Below are 13,282 nucleotides of genomic sequence, written 5' to 3' on the forward strand. Positions count from 1 at the left end.
GACATGCCCAACCCATCTTCTAGTCTGATGACGTTAGAAGCTCAGAATGCTTTGGTAGCAGGTGGATACACAGATTGGGTGGGATGAGGTGGAGGTTTGCCTCAGAGTTCACCAGACCTGGAGCCAGCAACCCCTTCCCCTTCCTGCCTCCAGTCCCACAGCTCCCCTACCCTGAACAGAAGCACTTCACACAAAGAGAAAAGCCACCCTACATTGCTCTTTTCCACTTTTTGAAAGGTGACTTTCCAAGTCTCCTGAAGAGATACACCTCCGTTTTCTTGGGCCATCTCAGCTTAAACACCTATAATATTGTTGAAACATCCCTATGTTTGGCAAAGCCAAGGTCCCCAGATCCACATCCTAGGGCCACAAATAACTCTGCTCGCTGCTTCACTCTTGCTGAGTTCATTGCGGGCATGAGGGCAGGGGTGAGGGGTAGGGGAAGGTGGGTAACTGGAAGCACGATGAGAGGGGCTGGGAATCCTTCCCAGGATAGTGATAGCACCACGTGGTGGATCAAAGTGGGTCTCAGAACTACCACGCCTTTTACTTTATTTTCTTCTGGCTTTTTTTTTTTTTTTTAACCTTGCCTTCGCTCCTCACTGCTTTTATCTCGCTGTCCTCATCTGTAAAATGGGTTGTTGGAAGGGTTAACCGGAATCATGCACGTAAAGCGCTTAATGTTAGGGTTAACCGCAATCATGCACGTAAAGCGCTTAATGCCTGGGATCTGGAAAGCGCCAGGTGAATACCCGCTATTATTTGTATTGCTCTATTAGGGGACCAGGTAGGGGGCTGGAGAAAGCCATCCCCACGGGCCACCCTCCCAGCGCCCCCCTCCCCACCCCTGGAGTTCCAAAGCACACTAGGGAGGCTGATGCGGAAATACAGACTGTGCAGGAGGCTGGGGGCTGAGGGCCCCCCGGGAGGTCCCCCCGCACCCCCCTCCCCCATCCCACGTGCAGGCACAAGGTGATCTCTCCGCCCCCGGCGCCCGCCCTCCTCAGGTCCAGGCGGCGGAGCTGCGGGCGGGGGCGGGGCTCGGCGGCGGGGCCCGGGGCGGGCGATATAGCCGCTGGGCGGCGGCGCTACTGTGCTGGGGTAGCGGCGTGGCGGGCGGGGGCCGAGACCCAGACGGTCGAGCAGCGGGCACCCGGGAGGCCCGGAGCGAGGCGAGCGCCATGAGCCGCAAATGCGACGTGGTCGTGGTTGGGGGCGGCATCTCAGGTCAGTCGCGGCGGCGGCCCTCCTTCCTCCCGCGCCCGGACAGGTGGCCGCCTGGGGGGCGGGGGGTGGCGCGCGGGCGGCTGACGGCCGAGGGCCGAGGGCCTAGGGCCTTGGGGCGGAGGCTGGTCCCGGACCCTCACCCCAAGACTCTCCATGCCCTGGCGGGCATTTCGCGGCTCCTGAGCTCCGCGCACGATCCTCCCTCGCCGGCGGGATATGGTGCGGTCCCAGACAGAAGCGGGGGCTGAAAGTCTGTGGAAAGGCTGGGGCCAGGCTTTGAACTTCTCTCTGCGAAGGCTGCCAGGCCTGCGCTTGGGGGAATTTTAGAGGCGAGGAGAAAGGGGGCCGGCAGATGAGAGATTTCTACTAGGGGGCGACGCCAAGGGCCGTCACTTTTTCCAAGCAAAGGTCAATCCTTCGCTCCAACCTGACCTGGGCGCTCTGCACCTTCTCTGGAAGCAGGCGTGCGCCACAACGTGTTGTATAGCTGTTGGTCGCGGGCAAACGCGCTTGAACATCTCCTGGGTTTGAAAGCAGGGGTTGGACCCTGGGGCGAGCGATTGTCAAAAACAAACAAACAAACAAACAAAAAACAAAACAAAACAAAAAACCCCAAAAAACAAAAAACAAACAAACAAAAAAAAAACCCAAACAACAAAACAAAACAAAATGATCCCGAGCCTGCTTCTTTGTGTTTCTGTGATTGTCATGGGTCTCCCTGGGGCAGCGGGGACTTTTGGGCAAAGAGCTCTTCTCCTCTCACCAACTCTTCCCCGCCACCCCCATAGAGCAGGATTAAGAAGCTGGGTGAACAAGTCCAACAGGGCTGGAATGGAGAAATTTGACTCTGGCCTAGCCTATATGGAGGAGGGTTGGGGACAGATACCACCCTCTCAGACACCGGGATGCTACAGTGCACAAAAGCTAGAGGGAGGGATGGGGTCAGTGGGGAAACTCACCTTCTGAGGAGAGTAGACTATATGGGGTGGGGTTAGTGGGAATAAGCAGTACTCCTAGGACAGTCTAACAGACCCCTACAGATAATTTGGCCCAAACCCCAGGGTCTCCTGGTGGCTGCGAAGTAGTTAGGACACTTCCCCAAACCATGGATGTGTTGGGCAACATTCGCCCTGGCCAGGTCTCAGGAGCAGGCTTGGCCCTTGCTTCCCAGGGGTGGGCAGGATAGAGGTACCTGGTGAATAAACCAAGGCTTTGGATGCCAGGTGCTGATTCTGGTCCTGTGCTGCTCCCTCCACTCTACCCCTCCTCACCTCTGGGACAGATCTCAGACTACCACTTCTGTTTGTGGGGCCCTCCTGAGCTCACTCATGCCAGGCATTGTGTCGGGTGCCGCAGGCCCACAGATGCCTAGGCACAGTGGCGTGCTAAGGTAGGTCAAGGCTATATCGATTCTGTTTCCCTTCAGTATTTTTGGCATCTTTTCTCCTCTAGGAACATGGACTTTAAAAGCATATCTACCTAGGTACTTTAGAAAATATTATTCAATGCTTTTAGTTGCTGCCTTGCATAACATCCCATTTTACAGAAGCTAAAGGTTTTCTTGCCAGGCCCCCAAAGTCCTGTTTTTGCCCCAAGTCTAATAGATTCAGATTTTTCTATTCTGCGCCTCCCCCCCCTTATTTTTCCCTTTCTGATTCATACTCCAGACCTTCAAGATCACTCAGATTAATCATGTTGGACTCATTCGGGAAGAGTAGACAAGGGTTTGGCTTTTTTTGCAAGCAGTGGTGAACCTCTGCCTTCACCCTCAACCTCTCAAAAGAGGGGACAAGTGAATAGATCTGCATTTTCTCAAGAACAGTGCATGGAATAGGCATTGTTCTGGAAACCAAGAAAGCAGGGCTGCAAGGACTTCACTCAGTTGCTTTATCTGCTACACAAGGGCAACACCGATTAGTCATAGCTAGATTACAGGGTCATCGCAAGAATGGATCACATTGCTTTTGCCCTGGAAGACTTGTCCATCTACGAAGGGAGATGAGATACCCAAATAAAGACTATACAGGGTCGAAAATGGTATATGCCACAAGAGGAATCCGTTCATTAATTCATTATTCATTCATGCAGTGACTTCTTACTTCCTGTTCCACATCCTATCCTGAAAGGAATAAAAGACGAATTAGACAGGGGTGTTGCCCAGGGGCATTCAGTAGTTAACGTGGGAGACACGTGAGAAATGTGTCCTGATCAGTGAATACTCATGACCTCTGATAAGGTGCTTCAGTGCTGCAGGCACAAAGTCCCAGGGAAGGTGATTGGAGAGAATGTCAAACTCTGCCTGAGAAAAATCTGGGCAGACTTGACAGAGGAGGTGACATTTGAAGCAGGCCTTAAAGGATGAATAAGGGTTCAGCTGGAGACTAGTGGCAGAAAGCAGTTTGAGCTAAGGAACAGCTGATATAAAAACACAAATATGTGAAAGAATAAGATAGCGTGCTTAGGAAGCCTTGAGAACTTCAGTGTGGAGAGTTGCGGGGGTGGGGTCTGGATGGGATGAATTGTGGGGAGGCTGGTACCTCAAACCAAGCAAGTTTAGTTCTTTGTGTGGTCAATGAACGGCCACTGAGGGTTTTTCATTCACAGAGTGATGTGTGTCAAGTGAGAGGGATATGGTGACGGTCTTAGCAAGAAGAGGGGTGTGAAGGGGAAGAGCAGGTTCCAGAGGGGCCCGGAGGACACTGGGGAGAGATGTCTAGCAGGTAGGATGCAGGGAGGAAGTTGGGCTCACTGATGAGCACGGCGGTGAAGTTTTAACTGAAACCATTGAAGCAAATGAAATGAATGGAACCAAGAGAGAAAAGGGAGGAAGTCCAGGACAGGCTGGAAGTGGGGTGGGGTGGAAGGGAGGAAAGTTTCAGTCGTTCTTTGTAGTTTGAGGAGGAGACAGATGCTGTAAGACAGTTAACCTCACATCCTGGCTGAGATATCATCTCCCAGGACTGCCCTCCCAAATCTCCCCAGATTGGTTTAGATGCATCTGTTTTACTCTCCCTTGCCCCCTTGTTCCTTTCCAGGAGTTTGTAATGGCTCACTTTCCCCTCCACTGGGGCTGTGAGCCCCTGGAGCCCAGGGAGGGGACCTTTACAGGACAAAGCCTCAATTGATTGGCCCCAAAACTCACGGGAAACTCACATTTACTGACTACCAAGCCTTTTTGCATTTCGCGCCAAATCTCATGGGAGGGCGGGAGAAGGGATCAAATCAGAATTTTAGAATTAGTAGGTGACTGCCACAGTGATGTATGTTTAGAAATGCCTGAATTTGACTCTGGGTTTTAAAATGTGTTAATTATTAAACTTGGGACTTTTTGCTAGCTCTCTGATAGCTTTTTAAGCCATCAGCAAGTTTTAATTGCTCCCTTTAGGATAAACACAGATGTATGGGAGAGGCAGCTGGTTAATATGCAACTTTCTTTTTTGATGTGTGAAAAATTCTGGGGCAGTTGTGGACTAGCTTCTTGAGAAACGTGCGTGGCCTAGAAAGGCACACCTCCTCAGATCTCCTTTGACCAAGGGGCACGTGATCTCTGGAGTTTTGACAGAATAACAGCGTTTCCCACATGGAGCTGGAGGGCAGCATACTGTTTCTTGTTCTGAGTCTCAGTTTCAGTGTTTGGGTTGGTGAAACCATGGAAACTTATCTTTTGCCATTCTGGAATGGCTCTTGCTCAATCCTCAAAATAAAAGCTGGGGGAAAAAAAAAAAGGGAAGTTCTAAGTAGAAAGGAGGATGTCTTTGCCAGGCTTGAGAGAGGAGAGTCAGCCTTCTGAGGTTGGTTGGTACTCGGCTGAGATCCTGCGATGGTCGGAGCAGCCTGGCTGGTGATCTTTTGTGGGCCAGGAGAGCAAGCCTGCTATGGGCTGGTGGGCCCGGCCTGGGCAGGGCCTATCAGAGATGGCCCACGGGGGATCATAAGTTGAGGGACGCAGTAGGCAGATGCGGCATGTGTGTTCATGGTAAAACTTCATCTTTGCCTTTGATGAAGAAAGGTGGAGGGCATCGCTGGGCTCCTAGAACCCCTCTGAATGTTCTGAAAAGTAGTAATGATCTAGAAGTACTCGGCAAACTGTTGATCCCTGTCAAAGAGAGGCTCCAGAGAGAAAGCCAGTATAGCAATGTGATAACAATAGACACTTTAGGGTCAAACAGACCCATTACGGATCCTATTTCCTACCCTTCTCTACTGCGTCACCATAAAAGTCCCATCACTCCCCCTGCTCTCCCGCGGCCTCATCTTCTACATCAGACTCTTAATGCCTTTATCGGTAAGAGGAGGTTGTTGCTAGGATTCAAAAGAATGTACCTGCTGGCCATTACAGCTTCAGTTTATGCTTTTTGGAAAATAGACCCTTGATGAGCCGCGAGGATTTTTCAGTCTGTGGGAGGAGAAGCAGGCATTTCGGTGTGATCACTTCCTCCTGTTCACACACTAATAATTTCTCCTGCTATGCGGCTTTTATAAGATGGCAGCAGGGGCGGGCATCAGGAGGGACCTGCCTGATTTCAGTCCCCTCCTGCCCCACCCCATCCCTTTACACCCTCCAGTGAGGGGCCTCCAGAGCTCAGGCTCACGTCGGGCTCTGGGACTCTCCGTATTCGTTATCAAGAGAAACTTCGGCAGCCCCAGATCTGGGTACTAGCCGCTGCCTAGCCTGGCTCTTACTCAGATTCTGACCCGGGCCTCATTTCCAGCCACCTGACTCCTGTCTTCCTTATAATCACAAGTGTATGAATAATACATGCAAATACTATTGATTCACGAAAGGATTAATTGCTTATTAATATAGTAAGGGGCATCTGGGTGGCTTAGTGGGTTAAAGCCTCTGCCTTCGGCTCAGGTCATGATCCCAGCATCCTGGGATCGAGTCCGGCATCAGGCTTCTTGCTCAGCGGGGAGCCTGCTTCTCCCTCTGCCTCTGCCTGCCACTCTGTCTGCCTGTGCTCACTCTCTCTGACAAATAAATAAATAAAATCTTTAAAAAAATAAATAATAACAAAGAGCTGGCATTCCGAGTGCCATCCTCATGCTGGGCAAGGCTTTAGGAGCTTGACTTTTTCAGGCAGCTCTGTGAGGGTTAAGAACACCAAAGCCTTGTACCTCCTGCTTGGTTCTAGTACATAGGGCACATCGCTGGGAGGGGCCTGCCAGGTGGGCCACGTGGGCAGAGCCAGATGCCACGAGAAGCGTGATTTCTAAATCCTTCTGTATCCTCCAGGTTTCAGGCTCGGCTTGGCCATTATTCGTGGCAGCAATTTCCTTTGCATCTGGCAGGACTCTGAGGTCTAGCCCCCCCCCCCAAGCCGCCCTTGTTCTACAGGGCAGTGTTAGAGCCTAAGGTTAAGAGCATGGCGTCTGCCTTGGTTCCACCATGAATTAGCTGTGCCACCTTAAGAGACATCGGTAACTTTCCCAGGTCTCAGTTTTCTCATCCAGAAGAGAGGGATAAGAATGGTATTCCCTTCGCAAAGCGGTGGAAAGGATTAATTGAGAAAATGCAGGCACAGAGCTTGGCATCTGGCAAGCACACAGTGGACACTGGCTACTATTGTTCATCAGGCTGACAAATGGTCACTGACCACAGATGGGTCTGAAATGGCACCGTGCCAGCTGACTCCACTGTCAAACTTCGGGTTGAGGAAACAGTTAGTGGCTGGGGGTGCAGTCACACACACACACGCACAGATTCATGGATTATCATCCCGTCTAGGGATGCTGCCTCCCCGCCCTACTTTCTTGGCTTGTATATGATTTACTCACACAGATGATATAAGAAAGCCGGCAGCAAAATTTGAAGAAAAAGCTTAAACTCTAACTACTTTGAAAATATATTGAAGAGGGAAAAGCGTGAGAAATTCTGACTGCAGAACGCATGTCTGTTTTATGAACACTTCTCATGCATTTGGTGCCCGGCGGATGTTGATGTTAAGATCAGCCCCCTGTTGTTCATTTCGACATTTGTTTCCTTGTTTGATTTCTTCTGCTGCCGGGTGAAAATGTCCTTGCAGAAGCAGCTAGTTCTGGTCTGTTAACCTTCGCCCATCATCAGAGCAGTCCACTTCCTGTGTAACATGAACTTGGGATGTGTTTCCACATCATTTGTTCATGCTCCTGTGGCTGCAGAGACATACACATCGAGAGGATTTTAGCAATGCGGCCGATAACGAAGGTCATCCAAATTGGTTTTTAAAACACTACAGCTTGTAACTGAAAATCAGCTGCTTTGGCGATTCCTGCATTTTTTAAAAAAAGATTTCATTTATTTGGCAGAGTGAAAGAGAGAGAGCATGCACAAGCAAGGGGAGCGGCAAGCAGAGGGAGAGGGAGAAGCAGGCTCCCTGCCAAGCAGGGAGCCCAATGTGGGGCTCAATCCCAGGACCCTGGGATCATGACCTGAGCTGAAGGCAGCACCTTAACCGAGCCACCCAGGTGCCCCTCCTGCATTTTTAAAAAAGATTTTATTTATTTTTTTGAGAGAGAGAGAGAGAGAGAGAAGTAGAAAGAGAGCATGAGAAGGGAGGAGAGGGAGAAGCAGTTTTCCTGCAAGCAGGGAGCCCGACGCTGGGCTCGATCCGAGGACACTGGGATGGTCCCTCTGGTCAAATTTATCCTACGAGCGTGAAGAGCTCATTTAGTTTTAACTTATTCCTCTAACATTTGGACCCGACTCCCATTTCCCATGTTCCTTTGACACAGTAAAGCTCAGAAAATATTTTCTGGCCAACTGCTTACTTCTCCAGATACCCGTAATGATAAACTAGTATGTCATCGCCAAGTTTGTATATGCTAGTATATATATTCCCGTCAAGACTCACACTTTATATGCATATGTGCTTGACTGATTAATATGGAATTTGTACTTCTACAGTTTGAATAACATTTAAAATTAGTGACTCTTGGGGCACCTGGGTGGTTCAGTTGGTTATGCGTCTCGCTCAGTTTTGGCTTGGGTCATGATCTCAGGCTGGTGAGGTCGAGTCCCGTGTCCGGCTCTGTGCTTGGTGTGGAGCCTGCTTAAGATTCTCTCTCTTCCTCTCCCTCTGCCCAATCCCCTCGCCATGCTTTCTCTCTCTCTCTAAAAAATAAAAAAAGATTAGTGATCATTAAATTATTACAGATGACAAGACCATAGTCTAATGGCAGATGTCATTCAGCCCCTGGGACAAATGAAATGTGTGCAGTTGCTGGTGACCCTGAATCAGAACTACCACTAACCAGGTTCATCTTTGGATTTAATGACTATTTTACTTAGAGTCTTATCAGTTTTAATTTCACTGACCTGTTTAAGCATCTGTGACCCCTCATCTGACCATAGGCTGCTCAAAATCTAGTACTTTGTGTGGTTTATGTTCCCATCTCTGGTATTTAGAAAGGAAGTATGCCCATTCTAGCTCCCCGAAATGGAATCACATTGGTAGAATCCCTCCATCAGGCTCATGGGTCCTCCCAGGCTTTGGACCCAGAGAAGGTACACCCCACAGCTAGAAACCTACAGAAAAAAAACGGAGTAAAACTTTCACCTTCTTGAGGAAGCGGGGTAACCCAGAAGTTAAACGCAAGGACTCTGGGGGCCTAGGGCTTAGGTTCAAATCCCCACCCCTTGTCCCTAACTGTGTAGCTTGGGTTATTACCTATTTCCCCAGAGGCTCCAGATCCTTGTTTATAAAGTGGAGTGAGGGCCCTGGGACTAACTCCTGGAAGGGTCAGTAAGTATTAACTCCATTTTTACAAGTCAATGGGTGGTGGTTTTTTTTTTTTTTTTGAAGAGATTTTATTTATTTTAGGGAGAGAGAGAGAGAACACGAGCAGGGGAGAAGCAGAGGGAGAGGGAAACCGTCTAGAAGACTCCACCTCAGAGTTTGTGCTGAGCACCGAGCTGGTTGCTGGGCTTGATCCCAGGAAGTATTACAAAAATAGTAATTCATGTTTTCCCTCGGAGGTTTTATAACTGGAATTGAAGGACATGACTGTATTTAAAATTTCCCTCTTTTTCAAAAAAAAAAAAAAAATTAAAGAGTTTTCTGCCCAAAGGCTGTGACCCCGCTTACTCAGTAACAAACACACGTCTCAGGCAGTCTCAAAGTGAATAGTTCATCCTATTTGTTATGTCAAAGTAGTCACTGAAACCTACTGTTTTGTGAGAGAAAGGACAAAATCAGAATGTACCTTCAGGTAGGAATGACCTTTCAAATGTTAGTGATGTTACCATGGTCCCTGTTTAATGGTATCGTAAGTGGCATGTTCTAGTTAATTTTCACATTGTGTCAGAAGGTTAAGCTCTTGACCTGGTGTTCGTCTTCTCTTCCGTAGGACGTTTCTTACTCTGGCCACATCCTCCTCAACATTTATCAGAATTGCACAATGAGGAAGGAGTCCTGCTAGGTCCTTAATTTGATTTGCTGTCCTGCTAGCGTAAATAACCACTCCCCTTTTGGTTTACAGCTCTAACATTTCCAATGATTCTTTGATGCTGAATTTGGAATCTTGACCTCATGCTTTGGAGTTGGAGCTACTTTTTTTTTTTAAGATTTTATTTATTTATTTGTCAGAGAGAGAGAGAGTGCATAAGCAGGCAGAGTAGCAGGCAGAGGCAGAGAGAGAGCAGGCTCCCTGCTAAGCAAGGAGCCTGATGTGGGACTCGACTCGAGGACCCTGGGATCATGACCTGAGCTGAAGGCAGTGGCTTAACTGACAGAGCCACCCAGGCGTCCCATGGAGCTACTTTTTTATTCCTGTGATTCCAGTTGTGTTTCTGTCTTTAACTGTGTCTTTATAATTTTGTCTTTAATTCCATCTCACTGCTTTGGGTTGTTTTTCGGTTTTCTACATTAAAACAGTGAGCTCTTGGGAAAAGCTTTTGTTGTTCAACAGGGCCCTTTTTTTGTGTGATGTAAGATAAAGTAAAGAATTAATAAGCAAATAATTTAATAGCCAGAATATCCTCAAAAATGTTTTTGAATTTTTTTTAAAGATTTCACTGATTTATTTGAGAGACAGAGAGAGCATGAGAGTGGGGTAAGGGGCAGAGGGAGAAGCAAACTCCCCCCTGAGCAGGGAGCATGGTGCAGGGCTCGATCCCGGGACTCTGGGATCATGACCTGAGTCGAAGGCAGACGCTTAACCAACTGAGCCATCCAGGAACGCCTCCCTCAAAAATTTTAAGAAGAAAGGCTATTGATGTAAATGAAAGATGAAATCACATGGATGCCTCGGTGGTAGCTCAGTGAGTTGAGCATGACTCTTGATTCCGGCTCGGGTCATAATGCCAGGGTCCTGAGGTTGAGCCCCACTCAGCAGGGAGTCTGCTTGTCTCCCTCTCCCTCTCCCTCTGCCCCTCCCCTGCTTGCACAAGCGCACAGTCTCTCTCTCTTAAATAAATAAATCTTAAAAAAAGAAGATTCTATCTCTCTCCCTTCTTCTTCTCCTCCCCTCCACTCAAGCATGAGGGCACATTCCCTATCCTTAAAAAAAAAAAAAAACAAAAAGGAAATCACAAAAAAAGGAAAAAAAAAGAAAGATGAAATCACATTTTTTTCTTGGTGATTTATAGATTAAGGAATTTTTTTGGCGACATGGGAACATTTTTTAATAACACAGATTATAGAAATAGTACATATTTACTATGAACATCTGTAAATTGCAGAAAAGGACAAAAAGAAAATGAAAATCACCCATAATTGATCCCCACCAGAAACACCACTGTTAACTAACGCCACCTATATATATATTTTTTTCATGTCACCTATTGGATCTGTTTGTTTTTTAGTAAATAATAACACCACTGCTTAATCATGTCTTAACTGCTCTTTTCCCATAAGATCCTGGTTACTTTATTATATATCTTCATAGGATTGTATTTATTTATGCAACTGTCCTATTGCTGAAGATTTACATTTCCAAACTTCTTTTGGAAACATCATTTTTGAAACTTCATTTCAAACACTGCTGTTATGGACATCTTTATACCTAAACCATTGTGCGTAATTCTGATGATTTCTTTAGGAAGATTCTAGAAATAAATGATGGGGGTCCTTTGAGGGCCTTCAATTATTATCGCAAAATTGTCATTCCCAAGAAAATTTTACCAGTTTACTTTAGGGTGGAATTGTAATAATGGACTTCTTAGTTACTTCAACAGGCAACCAACAATTCTCCCCATTCCAGCACAATACAGAGAAATCCTTCCCCAGTTCGTAGTTGTCACTTAATGAAGATGTAGGGACTAGAAAGTACAAATGTCTTCAGATTTGTAAAATTTCAGTAGTGGCAAGTAAATTTTACTCTCTGCAACTGTTTTTTGCAATGAGTACTTTATGCTCATCATTATTATGTTTTTTATAGTACTTCCAAGTTTTTTGGACACTATTTATCCCATGCATCTAGAAGTTTGTGCTTCAGTGCAAAAAAGGAAACAGCCCTGTAACAAATCATTTTCTATGATTATTTTTACCCATCTAGATAAGACATGGGTATAGCCTTTGTCCAGTTTTATTTTTGAGATTTTATTTATTTATTTATTTGACAGGTAGAGATCGCAAGTAGGCAGAGAGGCAGGCAGAGAGAGAGAGAGAGAGAGAGGGAAGCAGGCTCCCAACTGAGCAGAGAGCCCGATATGGGGCTCGATCCCAGGACCCCAAGATCATGACCTGAGCCAAAGGCAGCAGCCTAACCCACTGAGCCACCCAGGCACCCCTGTCCAGTTTTTTATAAGAGGATCACACAACTGTTTCGTGTTTTACATTTTAATGTCCTTTCTAGTTTGCCTTCTAATCTGTGCCAGATTTCAGTTTATTTGGAGGTCCTGTAAGATACATTCGACTGTTTCAGAATAGCCCTTTCAGGCTATGCCAGTTAGTCAAAATCAAACAGCCCTTGTTAAGCACTGATGAGAAGTACAAAGGTGTACACACACACGAGCTCCTCATTTCATCAAATGTGTTTTCCCATCCTATTATTTCTGCCAGGGAGAGAAAGAAGTCAAATTTGCTCATTCCTTGATGAATTCATTTATTCAATAAATGCTTATCGAATGCCGTATTTACCAAGCATTGGGCTGGCGTGGGAATAGACAGATGGGTAATACAGGTTTCCATCTTTGAGGGGTACGCCGAGCAGAGGGAGACACATACAGCCCCACACAAGTGAATGCTCGGGGTGGGGGTGGTGGGTGCTGAGAAAGATAGGTTCATCTCCAGAGAGTAGAGGAGGATGAAAGCGTCACCTCAGGGCCTCAAAGAACCTGAACAAATATTTAGTGAGAGGATTTATTGGAGAGTTAATTGGCCAATTCAAATATTTTTCCTTAAAATATAGCTCTAAGTGGTTGAAATTTAAATCTGTGCTCTAATATACACAGGCCATTGAAATTTCAGTTTCGCTCTTCTTGTTGTTGGCCCTAAAATGGCAGCGTGGTGGAGGCCATTTGGCTGCCTAAGCCCCCTTTAGGGCAGTTATTCCCCCACCTGCTGAGGAGGCTGGCCACCTGCTGGTTCACTGTGGAGTCCCTCTGTGGAAATTGCCCTTGACTGAGGGGAGCTGACTCACCCAAGAGCATACCCCTTCCTTTGGGGGCACCCTGCAACAGATGCGGGGATACAGAGGCCTGGCCCCCTTGCCTCACTTCAGGACAACTCTGATGGGCCCTCTCAGCTCTGGAGCTCCCTATGGGATTGACTGAGGCCTCCGTTGTGACTGCATCTCAGTTCAGCCCTCTGTCCTGCTCCTCTTGCTTCTTGACATCTGTTGAACCCTGATAAAGCTCCTACGTGTAGATCTGCTTCAGAGGCTGCGGCTGTGGACCCTAACCTAGACAGACAAGAGCTGGATGTATTTTCGTTCTGTCCATCACAAGGCTTTCTAACCATGAAGTTTGTGTCAGTTGGAGCAGAGGCCCAGGGAGAGTGCTGAGCCCCATCCGTTCTGGATCTTTTAGGTGCCCTGTGCCCCCAGAACAGGGTGGAGGGTGGAGGTTGACCTTTATGTTGGCCGCAACAAACTCCAGGGGATCTAATTCTCTTAACACTCTGGGCTGATTTAG

The 13,282-nt window shown here is 47.4% G+C and overlaps 1 protein-coding gene across 1 annotated transcript in view; it reads left to right on the forward strand.

Moving 5' to 3' along the window:
- The first annotated feature begins 1,038 nt into the window (after window positions 1–1,038).
- MAOB (monoamine oxidase B) overlaps window positions 1,039–13,282 on the forward strand; it is a 105,583-nt gene continuing 93,339 nt past the window's right edge. Inside the window, exon 1 of the mRNA XM_082718236.1 lies at window positions 1,039–1,227. Coding sequence (XP_082574362.1) covers window positions 1,182–1,227 — 46 coding nt within the window. The 5' untranslated portion in view covers window positions 1,039–1,181. The remainder of the gene's footprint in view (window positions 1,228–13,282) is intronic.

This window comes from Mustela nivalis (genome assembly GCF_964662115.1).
Source record: "Mustela nivalis genome assembly, chromosome: X".
In the NCBI taxonomy this organism is placed as follows: domain Eukaryota; kingdom Metazoa; phylum Chordata; class Mammalia; order Carnivora; family Mustelidae; genus Mustela; species Mustela nivalis.